The 19,017-nt window shown below is 42.0% G+C and overlaps 2 protein-coding genes across 2 annotated transcripts in view; one reads left to right on the top strand and one right to left on the bottom strand.

Annotated features, from left to right (window-relative positions):
• The window catches only part of MBD3L1 (methyl-CpG binding domain protein 3 like 1), a 240,052-nt gene that overhangs the window by 52,524 nt on the left and 168,511 nt on the right, over window positions 1-19,017 (bottom strand). The window lies entirely within an intron of this gene.
• MUC16 (mucin 16, cell surface associated) overlaps window positions 3,804-19,017 on the top strand; it is a 168,871-nt gene continuing 153,657 nt past the window's right edge. The window contains exon 1 of the mRNA XM_084783450.1: window positions 3,804-4,166. Coding sequence (XP_084639576.1) covers window positions 3,902-4,166 — 265 coding nt within the window. The 5' untranslated portion in view covers window positions 3,804-3,901. The remainder of the gene's footprint in view (window positions 4,167-19,017) is intronic.

The raw sequence follows: 19,017 nt of genomic DNA, 5'->3' as shown, positions 1-19,017 counted from the left end.
CTAACATTCTGACCTTTATTCATTCTTTTGTGGAAACTCACTTCATAAGACTGCTCAACAGCTTCCTCTAACTCCACCTGGCATGTGGCATTTGAAGTGGGGGATACTCCCTTGTCTTTGAAATCCACTTCTCCATCTGGTTGGATGACACTATGAGAATCTTTACCTTCATTTTTCAGTCTTATAGCTTGATTTGACATTTAAGAGTTTTTTCCCATTCATAAACATTCACACTAGATTCCTTTTTTAATGTTGTAATAGGGACATAGTTTACTAAAGTACAGAGAGCTTGTTTGGTGAATCCTTATTTTATGTTTTCTAAACAAAATCCCATGGATACTGTATGGAATATTCCTTATTCCTTTGGTCCAGACAGATCTGTTTAGCCTGTATTAATATATGCATTTGGAATCTCCATCTCTATCCTGGAAAAATTTTGAACATATTTGATGCCCATGAGGCTTACTACTTAAAACTCTCTCCATGGAATAGATTGGTCAAAATACATATGTATACATATATGAAATATTCAAATGATAAAAAGTGAAGAGTGATTGAGGAAGGGACCTGAAATATACTTCTGCTTCCACATGCACACAAATGCATGTGCATATGCACCTACATACACATATGTATTCAACACACACACACACACAGAGAAACACACAGACAGACAGACAGAGACAGGAGACAGACAGAGAGAAGACAGAGAGACACACACTCAGTGTGCACTCTCATGGTTGACACCTATAACTCCAGCACTTGTGATGATGCAAAGGTACTGGAATTCATTGAGGGGCCAGAAGTGTTGCTGACAGGCAATGCTCTGATGTAGTCTGCCAGTAAAAGGTTAGAGGCCTGGATCAGTTGAAGAATGCTTCTCTAGCTTGCATGAGGCTCCAGCCCTACCCCCATACCTGAGAAACAACCACCTTTTGGGAGAGGGGAAATCCTAGCATGGAGATGATTAGAAATTATTTAAGACATCTAGAAGGTGCTCCATAAATAGTAGTTATTATATTTTTCATAAAATCAAATCCATTAACCCTGCCTGATTGCTTTTTATTTTAAAGATTTGTTTTTATTTTTAGTTATGTCTGTGAGTGTGTGTGGATATGTGCACATGAGTAGAGTGGTTGTGGAAGCCAGATGAGGGTATCAAATTCATTGAGAACTGCCTGACATGGGTGCTGGGAATTAAACCAGGGTCCTTCTTGCTCTTTTCTACCAGAGAGAAGCTTTTGGACCTGGGACATGATGACTGACAGGCTGATGGTACATGAGAGCCTTGTGGTTCCATCCTAGAGAAAGTTCTAGAATGGTTTAAACTCCCCAGTGCTGGAGCTGGGTAGGTGGCTCAGCAAGTAAGAGTGCTTGCTGCATAAGTACGAGAACCTGAGTTCAAAACCCAGGTTTGAATCCCTAGAATCCGTGTATGGTCCTGTGTGTGTCTGTGACCTCAGAATTGTGGGAGACTAAAGAAGAGGATCACTGGGCCAGCTGGCTGCCAGCCTAGCTTCTGGTTCACTGAGAGATCTTTCTTTAGGACAAAGGTTTAGAGCCTGATACCTGATGTCCTCCACTGGCCTTTGCAATGCATGAGTACCCATGTATGTGTAACACACACACACACACACACACACACACACACACACACACACACACACACACACTCTCACACACACACACACCTCTGCTGATGCTGATGACAGAGCAATGCAGAGATCTGGGTCAAAGGGTTTAGCATTGATTTGAACATCCCAGTGTTTGAGGGGCCCAGGTTTCTCATCTGGGGAGTTGGAAGGGAGCTAAACAGAGTGATCACCAAGGATATCAAACGGCTTGGCTTCTGCTTCTTGGTGTTTGTTTTTTGTAGGTGGGGAGTGCCTTGGTAGGGACTGAGGTTAAGAGTTTAGATAAAGTTTGAGCTCAACTCCTCCTGTTCTTCCTTTCCACTACCTCCAGCTGCTGTGCCCTCTTTGGAAAACTCTCTTCACTCCTACCCTCACCTGGTGCAACCAATTTCAGCTTACCCTTCTGGGAACACATGTCTCAGTTCCCGGAAGCCTGACCTGATTCTCCACCCACTCCCTTGGTCAAGACTGATGTCGCACACTGACTTACTGGTTACAGTTCCTTCCTATACTTGTTCACTTGTCCATCACTCTTGAGGTGTATGCTCACAATATGATAAGGGGATCAAAATTATGAGGATTATAAGTGGCATAAGTATAGCAAGACCTAAATCTGCAGGAAATTGCAAGAGGATGGTGACCTCAGGGGCCAGGAGGTGGAAGTTACCGACAAATTTGTACCAGCTATAGGTTTATGAAGTTAAGTTCTAGATATAAGATGTAAAGAGACATGAAGGTCTGAATCCCAAGTTCTGACATCTTTACCCTGAGCACCTGCACTCACTCTGCCTCTTGTAGACAGGCACCCAACACAACTGGATGCTGTAAGGCTGGAAAGATGAAGATCTCCCAAGTGCATGGGCAAGAGGTCAGAAGGATCAAAAAGATCCCATTTCTTGACCCATTTCATTTTTAATAAGAAATTGAGGAAGGAGTCTGGGGAGATAGCTAAATCAGTAAAATGTTTACTTTGCAATCAGGTTTTCAGAACCTAACCCATAAAGCACTATGAGATGCTGACAGTACGGTAGTGTAGTAGTGAGGTGGACTGTGCATTTGTAATCCCTGTTCTGGGGAGATGGAGACATACAGAAACCTGGGCTTCCTGGCCAACCCATCTAGCCACAGTAATAAGCCTCGGGATAGTAGAAGGCCATCCAGATGGCTCAGTGGATAAAGACAGTTGCCACAAAGTCTGAGGATCTTAGTTTGCTCCACAGAAGGAAGCCATATGGCAGAAAGAGAAAACTGACCCCCACATGGTATGCATGCACTTGCACACACATACTAAACAAGAAAACAAACAAACAACTACATGTAACAAAGTACTTACATTTTAAAAAGTTGGAAGGCACATTGTCTTCTGGAGTTCACACACAGACACATGCACCAACACATGTCTATAAATAAATGAACACTTTTGCCACAGAATGTGGGAAAGGCTATGGGTCTTGCAAATAGGAGTCAAACACACAAACCTCTTGCTGGATTCTATTTATTCTTTTTAATTTTCATATATTTGTTATATGAAATGTGTGTGTATGTGTGTGTGTGTGTGTGTCTATATCCAGGTCTGTGTACCACTTGTGTGTCTGGTGTCCATGGAGCCAAAGAGTGTCAGATCCTGGAACTAGAGTTGTAGATGCTGTTAGCCACGGTGTGGGTGCCTAGAATTGGGCCTGAGACCTCAGAAAGAATAGCCAGTGCTCTTAACTACTAAGCTATATCACCAGCTCCTCTTGCTGAATTCTGTGCGGCCCTCTGCACCGTCAGGGGCAGCTGAGCAACTTGACTTAGAAGTGATGCCTTCCAGGCCTTGTAATGCCAGGGCAGGAATCACAGTCAAGACAAAGGAAAGCAGGGTGGCTCTTGTGGGCTCCTAAAAAAAACACAGTCTTCTTCTTTCCCAGCAGCTAGGGAGTTCCCACCGAGGAATGCTGCCTCCCCTGCACTCCTACACATACCGAACTGACGTACTGTAGGAGTTGTACCTTCCCCAGGGGAGGGTCCACCCCATTCCTGTCTGGTGGTGCCAGGCTCTAAGCAACAGGTTGTCAGGTAGAATGTGGACCAAAAAAATTAAAAGGATAGATGTGCAAGGGAGGCTTCTGTCTTCCTTCAAACTCAGATTGATTAGTGTAGATATCTTGGCTTAACATCAGAGTCAAGCTTTGCTAGGGGCCGTGGTTACCCTGGGTCTTGTATTTGTCTACAAGGTGTTAGTCACTCTATGGTCTCTGGATAATGCCAGATGACCTTTACCAGCTATGGCAGCCATTGCTTTCCCCCTAGGGCAGGCCCTGCCCCTCCTGGGAAACCTAGCAAGGTGTGTCCTCGCCACCCTCCCTGAAGTTCAGCTAGGGCCAGATTATTCTGGGTTCAGTCTCAGGGACTTGCTCAGAGAAGTAAGAAGCAAAGCACAGTACAGACAGCCAGGCAGGAGCATGGGACGGGAGGGCCTGGCATGCTCCGCGCATCGATGCAGGCACCTGCTGACTCTGGCTGCTAGTCTTCTGCTCACCTATGGGCCAGGTAAGAAGGACTGGACTGGCTAGACTCTGGGAGGAAAGGAACAGGCAATATGGGAACGATGGCTTCTGAAGCCCCTCCATGGGGTTGTCACGAGCAGCTGGGATCACAGCTATAGGTAGAGGGATCCCCCCTCACAGACCCAGGGACTTCAATTTAGGTACAGCTAGGTCCCTGACATCTCATGTTACAGAACTGAAGGACAAGTCAGAGTTAACCCAAGTTGGTGAGTTTATAGAATAATCAGAAATAAATAGGAATGTGAAGAGAGACAGGTGCAGGCATTAGGAGAGGCGCAACATTTCGGAGCGCCTCAGCAATAGCTGTATATGTGATTTGAGGAGCTTTGGGGCTGCTTTATCTGCAGTATTTTGAGGTATCAGAGAAAGTTGGTGTTGGCGTATTCCTTTTTCTCATCTACAGAACTTGGTCTTCAAAAGAGAGCTCATCTTAGATGTTGCAGCCGTAGTTGAAAGAGAGCTGGTAGAGATAAAATATTTTTGGAGGAAAATCCTTTCTTATATACTGGACGCAGGAGATTGGACTTGTGGCACAGGTCACTAGCCATTTTGAAAAAATAATTCTTCCTCCTCTGTCTCTGTCTCTGACTCTCTCTGTCTCTGTCTGTCTGTCTGTCTGTCTGTCTGTCTGTCTGTCTGTCTCTCTCTCTCTCTCTCTGTGTGTGTGTGTGTGAGAGAGAGTGTGTGTGTGTTCATCTGCCTTAGCATACACCTTCCACCTTGGCAGAGACAGAGTCTCTTGTTCATCTTCTACATATGACAAGCCAGTTAGTCCATGCATTTCTGGAAATGCAGTTGTCTCCATAGTGCTGAGACTGCAGCCATGCACTGCTCTGTCTAGCTTTATTCAGTTCTAGGGATCTAAATTCAGGCTTGCATTGAAAGCACTTTACCCACTGAGGGCATCTCCCTGGCTTCATGTTGAATATTAAAACTATTTTAGATTATGTTAATTTACTTATTATTTATTCACTTTTATTTATTTATTTGTGTGTGTTTCAGTGTGTGTGTGCACGCATGTGTGTGGGCACACATGGCATTATGTCACCTGGTCATTAGAGGACAACTTGTAGGATTCTGTTTTCTTCGTCTGCCATGTGGGTCCTGGGGTTCAAAGTCAGATAATCATCTTTGGTGGTAAGCACCTTTTCCTGCTGAGCTGGCTCACAAGGACACATTAACTATTTTTAGCAAGCTTGTTTGTGCTATGTAGAAATGGCTGTACAGCTTCTTTTGTAGGTGATATGGTCAATTATGTGGGAAACTCCTGGGTTTCCACAGGTATGAGACAGAAATCACAACCACGTGAGTGAGTGGGAATAGGGTGTCCTTTCCTTCATGGTGTCCCTAAAGTTTCCAAGCAGGTTCTTATGCCTCAGGAACAGTCAGGACCAGGACAATATTTTCTTTCTGTTTTATGTAAATCCTCCCTTCAAATCCACCTGATAAGGCTGCATTTTCCATATAAATTTGGATGAGATCACAAAATTGTTATTTTGTACAGAAAATACCCTGTGGGCTCTGAGTGCATCTCATCAGGTATCCTTTGGTCACTTGCTCAACCACAACCTTATTTGATAATTTTATAGAACCCTGGGTTTCTAGCACCTAACACAGACTCTCATGGAGGACATGGAGCAACTCACAAACCCAAGCTCTCATGGGATTCTGTGATATTCTATCAGGTGGGCAAGACAAATGACTGCCCACATTGGAGGTACAGTGCTGAACTGGCTTGGGAGACTTTGAAGCATTGCAGATGGGGAAGTATGCCTCGACTGCACAATAGCGCTGGCTTTTAAAAACAGGGAACGGATAAGGAGCTTTATAGCTGTGGTTCTTGAAAGAAGGAGAAGGCATTGCTTTCAGGGAGACTAAGTGGGAAAAAGCACAAGTCAGCAACTAGCACCAAGTCTCTCTGAGTAGATTTGCTAATAAGCTCAGTGTAGAGTTATGTGATATAAGGATGCATATCTGGTACAACAGAATTAGAAAGGTACTCTGAGAACCTTTCCTAAGACCTTTTCTTGGGCCCAAAGGATGAACTTTTCAAGTTTGTGGATAACTTAGGCAAATTTCCCTGGGTCATGCCGGCCTGACTATAGGAAAGGACTTTGAATGTGTGAGCACTGTAGTATATCAGGGGACGCACACACACACACACGCACATGCACACGCACACGCACGCACACACACACACACACACTACATGCATGTGCAGAAATAAGATCTAAAATCCTCCAGTCCTCAGCCTGTTTCCATGCAACTCATACTCTTCTACTTTGAGTAGAAAATCTGGACTTTCTCACTAAACCTTTCCAGTATCTAAGATAGTCTGAAGGTTGTGTAAGGGAAAGCCCTCAATGCACTGGGGCACCTAAGTGTCAGTTCATTTACTCCTTGCTTGGCACAAAGATGTCTTCAAGCCTCTGAAGAGTTAGGGCCAGAAGACCTTCAGCATATTACAAAATCCAAAGGTGGTCTTGGCTCCTTTCCTTTGTTTTCTTCTCCTTTAACCCCACTATTGAGTCAGTCACGTTCTGGGAGCCAGGGAACCCTGGAAGAGCTGTGTAGTTGGATATCTGTGTGAGGTCACCAATTACACAATGCCCTGAATAAACAGATGCTGTTTAACTGATTTTGTTACCAGGGCTCATTCAGGGTTTGATTCTGATGGCTGTTCATTTGGGCAACCTCATTTCTGTCTCAGGGAAGACAGATGGCCTGGGTGATAGGCCGGTGCTGTGCACTCCACCCTCCCAGCCCCAGAATTCAGGGAAAACTGCTCAGGCCATTCCCAAGGATCCTCCTATAATCAGTCCTTATACTGTTCAGAACATTTGATATAAAATATTAGAAATGAGGCGCTGGAGAGATGGCTCAGTGGTTAAGCTCATTGTCTGCTCTTCCAGAAGTCCTGAGTTCAATTCCCAGCACTCACATGGCAGCTCACAACCATGCATACCCTCTAATGCCCTCTTCTGGCATACAGGTACACATGCAGATAGAGCACTCATACATAAAATAATGACATAAATAAAATTTTAAAATACTAGAAATGAATTTGATAGCCTCTGAGCATGAAATGTGAGTTTACTGCTGACAGAGAGAGTGAAAAATCAGGCTCTGCTCATTATAGAATACTAATTAACACACTGCTTTTTCTTTCTTTGTTTCTTTGTTTCTTTCTTTTCTTTTCTTTCTTTCTTTCTTTCTTTTTTTTTTCAAGACAGGGTGTAGCCTTCTTTCTCTGTGTAGCCTTGGCTTTCCTGGACTCATTTTGTAGACCAGGCTGGCCTTGAACTCACAGCAATCTGCCTGCCTCTGCCTCCCGAGTACAGGGATTAAAGGCGTGCGACACCATGCCCAGCAACACATGCTTCTTGTTATCAATTAGCAATTAGTGCACTTTGGACAAACCTCATTGGCTACAATACAGCCACTGGACAAAGCTAGTATATTGTAATTATTTTACTATTAATTATTATTAACTTACTTTGCCTCGCTTATGTTCAATGCTATCAAGTCTGTGCAGAGGTGAAAAATACCATGATGTCTTATAGATTTTGGTAATATCTGTAGGACTGAGTATTGACTTGGAGTCTGAAAGGATCCCTCACATATGATGTTATCAGAAGATACTGGAGTCCTGTGGGTACCTGCTGGCATTCACAGACTCTTGTAATGTGTAATAAGAATTGGATAGGGCCTTAGTTACTCTTTTATTGCTATGAAAAAACATCATGATCAAGGCAACTTAAGGGTCCAAGAACATTATGGCAAGCAGCATGGCATCAGGCAGACATGGCACTGGAGTGGTAGCTGAGAGCTTATACCTTAAGACTGAGGGAACTGGAGTGGAGTAGGCTTTTGAAGTCCCAAATCCCAATGACATGCCTCTGTAAACAAGGCCAAACATCTTAATCTTTGCCAAGCAGTCCCATTAACTGGGGCCTGCTGGCTGCCAGCCGAGCTTACTGAGATACCCTGTCTCAAAGGAATAAGGCAGACAGGGATGTAAGTGGATACCTAGCATCCTTTTAGGCTTGTGCAGTGTACTCAGACACACACGTGTACATACATGCACACACAGGGAAAAAGATAGGCAAACAACAACAATAACAACAACAACAATACAGGAAGAGAGAGGGAAAGGAAGGAAGGAAGGAAGGAAGGAAGGAAGGACAGACAAGACCTATAAGAGAGAAACTGATCTAGAGTTGAGAGCGAGTTTGAAACTCAATGGCAAACGCTGCATGAAGGATTGGCATTTTTATATACATATGTCTACATGTGTTCCATTATATGTTTGCTATGAAGGTAATAGTGATGTTCCAGTACTCCTCCCCACCCAGAGGTTCCTTTTGTAACATATCATTGATTCTTTGTGAATTTCATGTTATGCACCCCAATCCCATTCATCTGCCTGTCCCTCTATATCTGCCCGCTGCCTTTGTAACCTGCCATCCAAAGAAAACAAACAAAAATCTTGCGATGGAAGTTGCAGTGTGTCACACAATATAGTATTGTCCCCCATTTCTTGCTCATTGCAGTGAGTCATTTAGGGCTGGTTCAGGCCTCTGGCTCTGCCACACTGTCAGCATTGGATCCTCACTGGCCCTCCTCTCAGACATCCTCTTGTTGCCTTGTGTCATGGAGATCTTGCAGCTTTGATTCTAGAGGACATACCTCTTCATATGCTCCAGAAGTTCATAGACAGTGTGGATGTTGGGGAGGGCCAACTCAAAGCTCTGGGTGTGGGGCTGGGCGATAGCTGAGGTGTTCAGCCCGACAGCTCTCCCGCCTCTCAGTGCAAGTTCTTCCTCAGCCATGCTATCTAGGCCAGCTCTCCAGCAGTGCCCAGGCGAGCTGCCGTGAGGTTTCTTATGTACCCTACCTATGACATAACTCTTCATGTGGCTACTCTTCTTCTATGTGAACAGCTGAGAAGACTCAGCTGTGCCTAGGTCATCCAGGCATTATCTCAGTTGTTTCTGCAGTTGCAGGTCTGGATCTGAATCCTACAGTTTCCTGAATATCCAGGGTCTCATGTCCCAGAACAAAAAAATGAGACCAAGAACATAGAAATAGAGTTGGTTTATTAAGAAAGGGGAAAGCACTCCCAGTATCTTGAGTGGACTAGTGAAATAATGAAAAAGCATGTGGACAAGACGGCTGGGCAATGAGCCTCATGGCCTTTCATTGATCATTTACAAGGCACCTGCTTCTTCTTTACTGGTGGATCATGAGCCTCAAGGAACATGCTCTGTTTGTTATATGCAGCCCAGGTAGAGAAGCACTTCCAGACCTTCTGGCAACTGGCTTCCTTCATATATTACTCTTTTTATTTATAACCCCTCATATTTAAAAATATTTATTTTTGTGTTTGTGTCTTGGATTCATGCTTTGGTGCACACATGTAGGTCAGAGGACGGCTTTTGGGGGTTATGATGGCACTTCTCTTGCTGTTTTTTTCTGCTTCAGTGTATCATCTATAGTCTTGATTGCCTGTGAGCTTCTGGGTGAGTCTTCTTATTCATATTTCACCTAGCAGTGGTAGGATTGCAGGTGTATGTCATATACCTGAAAAAAAAAAAACCACTGGTGGGATGGCAAGTAAGGAAAGGGAAGCTTCATAAACTGACTCTATAATGTAAATTACACAATATTAAAGGGTCAATAAGAAGGGGAAAAGTGAAGAATCAAGGTTATAGGACTGAGGTGGGGAGAGGTGACTTTTACAATAAAGTAGAGTTATAGAGAAGCAAGATACTGTTGTAATTGATCTACACTAATTCATCTTATTTTGGTTAAGTTGTTGGCACACCTGGATTGATAGGTGTCTTCTCTCATCATTTTGGCTTTAGCCTTGGAGAAACTGAGATCCAGTAAAGTGAGTTGAGGCAAAGTCAGGAAAGAACTCAGAGTTCCAGGACTTGCATTCCTGTTATTATGGATGAATGAGTGTGAGGGGCTGTGAATTTCTTTGGGCTGTGGATGTTTATTAGTGTTGTATCTATGGGTATGTATGTACATGCAATAGGTAGTAGACTACGTGTGTATCTGAGTGTATGAGTGTTTGCAGAATATGTTATACACCTGAAAAAAATCACTGGTGGGATGGTGTGTTTGGAGTGTTTGACTGAGACTACGTACTTCTGGGTGTCTGTGTGTATGAGACTGTGTATATGCACACAAGTATGATAATATTTGTGTGCTTAAATGAAAGTGTGTGTATGCGTGTCTGTCAGCATATCCCTGTCGGAAGACTTATGTCTGTGGATGTAAGTATTGTACAAGCCTATGTTTGTGTCTGCATGGATGTTGTTACAGGTACAGACCTGAGCCTGTGCTGAAGTGTCCAGCTCCTTATGTTCCAAGGCTATAAGCACATAATGATAAATAGAAATAGACACAGTTTACTTAAAAAAAAAAAAAAAGGAAAGCATTTCCAGAATAGGAGTAGGTTAGTGAGCTGAGGAAAGAGCCCAAAATACTGGGCTGTGACTCTTATGGCCTTTTAAAGGACATTTACACAGCAGCTGCCTCTTCTGACCTTTTCTTCAGCTTGGCCTATTTGCTGTATGAAGACCAGGTGGAGTAGGCTTCCAGTTTTTCTCTGCCAATGGCTTCCATTATATGTCAAGCTTGTCACTTTCTCCAGTCTCTATTCTCCCATACCAGTGTGTGTGTGTGTGTGTGTGTGTGTGTGTGTGTGTGTGTGTGTGTGTGTAATAAGTTCCTCTCTCCTCAGTTTTCACTCCTGATAGAATACTTTCACTTTGCAAATGTGGGGAGTCAGCCTTTAACTATTTCCTTCCAGGGCAGGCAGCTGGACAAGGAGCTACTTTTACTTAGATCTCCAAGACCCCAGTCATCTTTGTGAATTTAGGATGAGCCATCAAGGTGGAAGGCTAGGCAGGAAAAAGTAGCTCTGTCTATTGTTTTCAGGAAGCAGGTGGGTTTAGCATATTCAGGGATCTCTGAACCCCTCCTCATCTGTGCCTGGAGGCTGCCCAGGCTGGTCTGACCTCATGCTTCTGTGGCTCTGGACTTTTTTTTACTGAAGAAACAAACCATGCAAGGCTGCAGAATGATAGAGTGGATGGGCTGGCTGATGGGAGCCCCTGCACGCTTCTGCTCTTTCTTAACTGTCCTCATGAGTTTCACCTGCTTGCATTTATCTCTTTCCGAGATCTGTGCTGGATTTTTGTCACAAGTGTTTGTAATTCTAGCACCCTACCCCTCTCCTAAAACACACTTGTTCCCACAGTTATCAGCTTTTGGCAGTATCCACATGGACTTGGGTCCAGGATGCTCTGGGACACCAAAATCCCAAAATGATAAAGTCACTTTTATAAAATGCTCTAGCTTTAGCACTTTGTAATCTACTCATATCCTCCCACGTATTTTAAATCCTCTCTAGACTAATTATAATATCGATTGTAATTCATCCGTATACGTAAGGGTTCTGTAAATAGTTGCTATAATGTGTTGTTTAAGGACTAATAAAGACAAAGGCATGTACGGTTTCAGCAAAAATAGAATTTAAAAAATCTTTTATTCTATAGTTGTTTAAATGCAAAGGATAGGGAGGGGCCTATACAAGAGAGTCATAGATACAGAGGGAAAGAAATGTTGCATGTTTTCCTTCAAATAGAGTGTGAACTTAAGTATAAATATATGAATATGTTTGAGGATGCATGGTGAATTATGCATAGGTAGGAATAGTTTTAATATATACATTATATGTATTGATATATAATATATAAATGTACTGTATTGGTATATATATACATTTGTGCATATACCTATATGAAAGAGTAAGGAGTACTACTTTGGACCAGCAGGAAGAGGGAGAGGGGAAAAAAGTGAGGGCAATGTGGGGTAAACGGTAGCAAATCATGATAATATAAATGCATGCCACAAAAATCATTATTAAGAAAAAAAACAGCAACAGAAAAAAAAAGACAACGATACAAATGGTTTTTGAAAGGAAAGCATGTTCTGATTCTGGCTCTCCCTCCTACCATTTGCCTCTCCTTTCCAAAAAGAAAAAAAAAGTGAACAGTTCTATTCTGTGATAAGCACTATACTAAAGGGACTCACGATAATGATAGCAGACACTGGAGAGGGTGGATAAGAATGCTAGTGCTCTTCCAGAAGATTCAAGTTTGGTTCCGAATATCCACATCAGGAAGTTCAGAATTTCCTGTAACTCAAGAGCAAAAGGGAACCAGCACCCTCTTCTGGTCTCATGTGCACATAACCTCACACTGACACACACATATATGCAAAATTGTAAATAAAATATAATCCTTCGTAAAAGATAGTAAACAGAAAACGTACTTTTTAATCTGTTCTCCTTGACTATAGAATTTCAAAAATCACAGTATTAAGGTCTCCTACATATATTTTTGAGAGTTTATTTCTAGCTATCTATAAAAGTCAAAGCAATCTAAATTGTTGAACTATATTGAACCTTAATAAACAATCCATTTGGATGAAAAGGTACAATCAATTATGACAATTTTCCCAGTGACAACAGCATGTACCTGATGTGTCTTCACTTTCAATTCAAGCAAAACAGCTCTAAAATTCCTAGAGGTAGAGATTCTAACTCAAGATACTTGTGATGATCTCCCAGTGATAACTTCATTCTGAGGAGAAGCGAAGACATAGATTGTAAGAGATTGCTAGCAGAGGATAGGCTGTGAGGACAGATTCAATAAAGTACAACAGCTTCTGGAGACTGAGATCCTTGGCAAGGAATGTATTGAATGTGGCAATGAAATTTGCCTATGTATATGGTATAACTTGAAGGCATTCTTTTTTTTTTAGATTTTTAAAAATATATTTTATTAATTTATTCATATTAAATCTCAATTGTTATCCCATCCCTTGAATCCTCCCATTACTCCCTCCCTCCCATTTTCCCCTTACTCCCCTCCCCTATGACTGTGACTGAGGGGGACCTCCTCCCCCTGTACATGCTCATAGGGTATCAAGTGTCTTGTTGGTAGCCTGCTATCCTTCCTCTGAGTGCCACCAGGCTTCCCCATCCAGGGGATGTGGTCAAATATGGGGCACCAGAGTTCGTGTGAAAGTCAGACCCCACTCTCTACTCAACTGTGAAGAATGTCCTGTCCATTGGCTAGATCTGGATAGGGGTTCGAAGTTTACTGCCTGTATTTTCCATGGCTGGTGCCAAGTTTGAGCAGGACCGCTGGGCCCAGATCCACCTGTCATAATGTTCTTCTTGTAGGTTTCTAGGACCCTCTGGATCCTTCTATTTCCCCCATTCTCCCATGCTTCTCTCACCTAGAGTCCCAATAGGATGTCCTCCCCTCTGACTCACTATCCTAGTGAGTGAAGACTTTCATGGGGACATGTCCCTTGGGCTAGTGTCCAGATGTAAGTGAGTATATACCATTAGACTCTTTCTGCATCTGAGTTAACTCACTCATGATCATTTCTAGTTCAATCCATTTGTCCACAAATTTCGGGAATTCCTTGCTTTTAATAGCTGAATAGTATTCCATAGTGTAAATGTACCACAGTTTCTTTTTCTGTTCTTCTACTGAGGGCCACTTAGGCTGTTTCCAGGTTCTGGCTATTATGAACATGGCTACTATGAACATGGTTGAGCAAATGTTCTTGTTGTGTGCTGGAGCATCTTCTGGGTATATTCCAAGGAGTGGAATAGCTGGGTCTTGAGGAAGCCCTATTCCCAGTTTTCTGAGATAGTGCCAGATAGATTTCCAAAGTGGCTGTCCTAGTTTGCATTCTCACCAGCAATGAAGGAGTATTCCCCTCTCTCCACATCCTCATTAGCCTGTGGTGTCACTTGAATTTTTGATCTTAGCCATTCTGATGGGTGGGTGTAAGATGGAATCTCAGAGTTATTTTGATTTGCATTTCCCTAATGACTAAGGAGGTTGAGCATTTCTTTAAGTGTTTCTCAGCCTTTTGATATTCCTCTGTTGAGAATTCTCTGTTTAGTTCTGAGCCCCATTTCTCAATTGGGTTATTTGGTTTGGTGGTGTTTAATTTCTTGAGTTCTTTATATATTTTGGAAATTAGACCTTTGTCAGATGTAGGGTTAGTGAAGATCTTTTCCCAGTCTGTAGGCTGTTGCTTTGTTCTGGTGACAATGTCTCCTGCCTAACAGAAGCTTCTCAGCCTCATGAGGTCCCATTCATTAATTGCTGTCCTTAAGGCCTGGGCTGTTGGTGTTCTGTTCAGGAAGTTGTCTCCTGTGCCAATATGTACCAGGCTCTTCCCCACTTTTTCTTCTAACTGATTTAGTGTCTCTGATTTTATGTTGAGGTCTTTGATCCACTTGGATTTGAGGTTTGTGCATGGTGACAAATATGGGTCCAATTGCATTTTTTTTTTTACATGTAGACATCCAGTTAGACCAGCACCATTGGTTGAAGATGCTATCCCTTTTCCATTGAATCTATTTGGCTTCTTTGTCAAAAATCAAGTGACAATATGTGTGTGGATTCATATCTTGGTGTGCCAATACCATGCTATTTTAATTACTGCTTCTTTATAGTACAGGTTGAGATCAACTATGGAGATTCCTCTGGAGGATCTTTTATTGTACAGGATTGTTTTAGCTATTATGGGCTTTTTGTTTTTCCATATGAAGTTGAGAATTGAACTTGCAATGTCTTTAAAAAATTATGTAGGTATTTTGATAGGGATTGCATTGAATCTGCAAATTTCTTTTAGCAAGATGGCCATTTTTACTATGTTAATTCTCCCAATCCACGAGCAAGGAAGATCATTCTATATTCTCATGTCATCTTCAATCTCTTTCTTTAGAGGTTTGAAAATTTTTTCAAACATGTCCTTCACGTGCTTGGTTAGAGTAATTCCTAAGTATTTTATATTGCTTGTGACTAATGTGAAGGGTATAGTTTTCCAAGCCAATTTGTTAAAGGTGTTTATCAGCTGTAGTAGTTCTCTGGTGGAATTTTGGGGGTCACTTATGTACACTATCATATCATCTGCAAATAGGGATAATCTGACTTCCTCCTTTCCCATTTGGATCCCCTTGGTCTCCTTTTGTTGTCTTATTGCTCTGGCTAGAACTTCGAGTACTATATTAAAGAGATATGGAGAGAGTGGGCAGCCTTGCCTTGTTCCCGATTTTAGAGGAATTTCTTTGAGTATCTCACCATTTAATTTGACTTTGGCTATTGGATTGCTGTATATAGCCTTTATTATGTTGAGGTATGTGCCTTGTATCCTTGATCTCTCCAAAACTTTAAACATGAATGGGTGTTGAACTTTATCAAATGATTTCTCTGCATCTAAGGAAATGATCATGTTGTTTTTATTTTCAGTTTGTTTATATGGTGGGTTACATTGATGGATTTCTATATATTAAACCATCTCTGCATGCCTTGAATGAAGCCTACCTGGTCATGGTAAATCATATCTTTGATGTGTTCTTGTATTTGTTTTCCAAGTATTTTATTGAGTATTTTTGCATCAATGTTCATAAGAGAAATTGTTCTGAAATTCTCTTTCTTTGTTGGGTCTTTGTGAGGTTTAGGTATCAATGTGACTATGGCCTCATAGAATCAATTTGGTAATGTTCCATCCATTTCTATCTTTTGGAGTAGCTTGAAGAGTATTGGTATTACCACATCCTTGAAGGTCTGGTAGAATTCTGCACTGAAACCATCTGTCTCTGGGCTTTTTTTTTGGTTGGGAGACTATCAATGATTGCTTCTATTTCTATAGGGAAAATGGGACTATTTAGCTTGTATATCTGTTCTTAATTTAATTTTGGCAAGTGAAAATGATCAAGAAAATTGTCCATTTCCAGTAGATTTTCAAATTTTATGGCATGTACACCTTTGAAGTAGGATCTTATGATTCTTTGTATATATTTAGTCTCCGTTGTTATGTCTGCCTTTTCATTTCTGATTTTGTTGATTTGGATACTGTCTCTCTGCCTTTTAGTTAGTTTGGCTAACGATTTGTCTATCTTGTTGATTTTCTCAAGGAAGCAGCTTTGGTTTTGTTGATTTTTTGGACTGTTTTCTTTGTTTCTACTTTATTAATTTCAGCCCTGAGTTTGATAATTTCCAACTGTCTACTCTTCTTGGATGTTTCTGCTTCTTTTTTTTTCTAGGGCTTCCAGCTGTGTTGTTAAGTTGCTTATGTGGGATGTTTCCAATTTCTTTTTAAAGGCACTTAGTGCTATGAATTTTCCTCTTAGCACCGCTTTCAATGTATCCCACAAATTTCGGTATGCCCTGAGTTTGATTATTTCCAGCTGTCTACTCCTCTTGAACATTTCTGCTTCTTTTTTTCCTAGGGCTTCCAGCTGTGTTGTTAAATTGCTTATGTGGGATGTTTCCAATTTCTTTTTAAAGGCACTTAGTGCTATGAATTTTCCTCTTAGCACTGCTTTCAATGTATCCCACAAATTTCGGTATGTCATTCCTTCATTTTCATTGAATTTCAGGAAGTCCTTCATTTCTTCCCTGACCCAGGTGTCACTAAGTAGAGAGCTTTTAGTTTCCACGTATGTGTAGGCTTTTTGTTATTTCTGTTGTTGAGCTGCAGCCTAAGAACATGGTGATCTGATAGGATACAACATATTATTTCAATCCTCTTTTATCTGTTGAGGCTTGCTTTGTGACCTACTATGTGATCAATTTTGGAGAAGTTTCCATGGGGTGCAGAGAAAAAGGTATATTCCTTTTTGTTTGGGTGGAAGGTTCTGTAGATATCTGTTAGATCCATTTGATTCATAGCATTGGTTAATGATGGTCTTTCTCAGATTAGTTTCTGTTTCAATGACCTATCCTTCAGTGAGAGTGAGGTGTTGAAGTCTCCCACTATTATTGTGTGGGAATCGATATGTGGTTTAAGCTTCATTAATAGATCTTTTACAAATGTGGGTGCCCTTGTATTGGGAGCATAGATGTTCAGAATTGTGGTGTCATCTTGGTTGACTTTACCTTTGATGAGTATGAAATGTCCTTCTTCATCCCTTTTGATTAATTTTGGTTGAAAGTCTATTTTGTTAGACATTAAAATGGCTACGTCTGCTTGCTTCTTGTGACTATTTGCTTGGAATATTGTTTTCCAGCCTTTTACCCTGAGGTAATGTCTATCTTTATGGGTGACATGTGTTTCTTGAATGAAGAAGAATGTTAATCTTGTTTATGCATCCATTCAGTTAGTCTGTGTCTTTTTATTGGAGAATTGAGACCATTGATGTTAAGAGATATTAATGACCAGTGACTGTTAAAAGTCTTAATTTTGATGTTGGTTCCAGTAGAGCGTTTGTGTGGTTGTGTTTTTGCCATGGTGTAGTTATCTATTTCCTGTGTAGTTTTGGTTGTAGCTTGTCCCTTTGGGGTGGAGTTTTCCTTCTAGTATCTTCTGTAAGGCTGGATTTGTGGATAGGTACTGTTTGAATTTGTTTTTGTCATGAAATATTTTGTTTTCTCTGTCAATGGTTATTGATTTCTTGGATGGTTTGTGTCAGGATTTTTTCAGATTTAGCATTTTCTTTAATGGTTGCTTCAAGATCTATGATTGTATCTTCTAGACCTGAGATTTGTTCCTCCATCTCTTGGATTCTGTTAGACAGGCTCACCTCTGTGTTGCTTGCCTTCCTCTCTGAGCTCTCACATTCCCATTTTTCTTCTGTCTGTGTGTTTATCATTGGGTCTATTTTCATCTTCAGATCTTGAACTGTTTTATTGATTTCTTTCAGCTGATTCCTGAAAAATTTCCAGTGCCTCTTTATAGGCCTTTTTTATGTCTTCTAACTGTTTGGCTGTGTCTTCCTGCATTTGATTACGAATTTTATTTGTTTCCTACATTACCATCCTCATTACTAAGGACCTGAGGTCATTTTCTTGTATTTCCATTGTGTTTGAATTCTCTGGGTTATTTTCTTTGGGATCGCTGGGATCTGGACATGCCACATTGTTCTGGGGTTCATTGTTTTGGGGTTCTTTGCATATGATTTTATGCTGTCCTTTAGTTATGTTGCCTTCTCTGGTTTTGGCAGGTAGCTTCCCAAGTTGGGTGGAGGGAGTCTGAAGATAGATTCACCTGTTTTCTCATGATTTCCCTAGGCTGGAAGCTCTGAAGCTTCACTTGTCTGGGTGGCAGGAGGCCAGCCCTGTAGTTTGGCTTTCTCACAGCCAGTGATCCCCAGCTCCACTGTATTTGTCCTGGGTCTCAGAATGTGTGCTAGGTCAAGCCAAAGTATCCACAGCCTTCTGGGTCTTTTTCTGGCACCGGAGCTCTCCAGGGCCTGAAGCAGGTCAGGTGGAGGGGGTCTGATGGCCACTCTATTCCCTGTCTTCCTGAGATTTCCTTAGTCCCAGAGCTCTGATGCTCCACTAGTCTGTGTTTCCCGGTAGCGTTTCGGGACCCAGATCATTCGCAGAGTCCAGGCTAGTGTCATGGGACCCAAACCACACACACACTGAGTCCAGTTCGCTTCTCTGGACCCAAACAGGTCTCGGGGTCTAATCCATGCACTTAGTCCAGTTAGCACTGAGTCCAACCAGGGTCAGGGGCCCAAACCACACGCTGAGCTCGCCGAGTTCAGCCAGATTCTTAGGGCTGGGATTGCACACCAAGCTCAGCTAGAATCTCAGGGCCAGGACCGCTAGGGATTCTGTGCCCAAACTACACACCCAATTCAGCTAGGGACTCTGCATTCGCTCAGAGTCCAGCCAGAGTCTCAGGTCTAGGACCGCGCGCCAAGTTCAGCAAGGGACTCTGCGCCCAAACCATGCATTCAATTCCTCTAGGGACTCTGGGCCCAAATTGCATGCTCA

This window comes from Acomys minous (genome assembly GCF_964271855.1).
Source record: "Acomys minous genome assembly, chromosome: 5".
NCBI lineage: Eukaryota > Metazoa > Chordata > Mammalia > Rodentia > Muridae > Acomys > Acomys minous.
The sequence above is the reverse complement of the archived record's forward strand: the minus strand, read 5'-3'. Positions and strand labels throughout refer to the sequence as shown.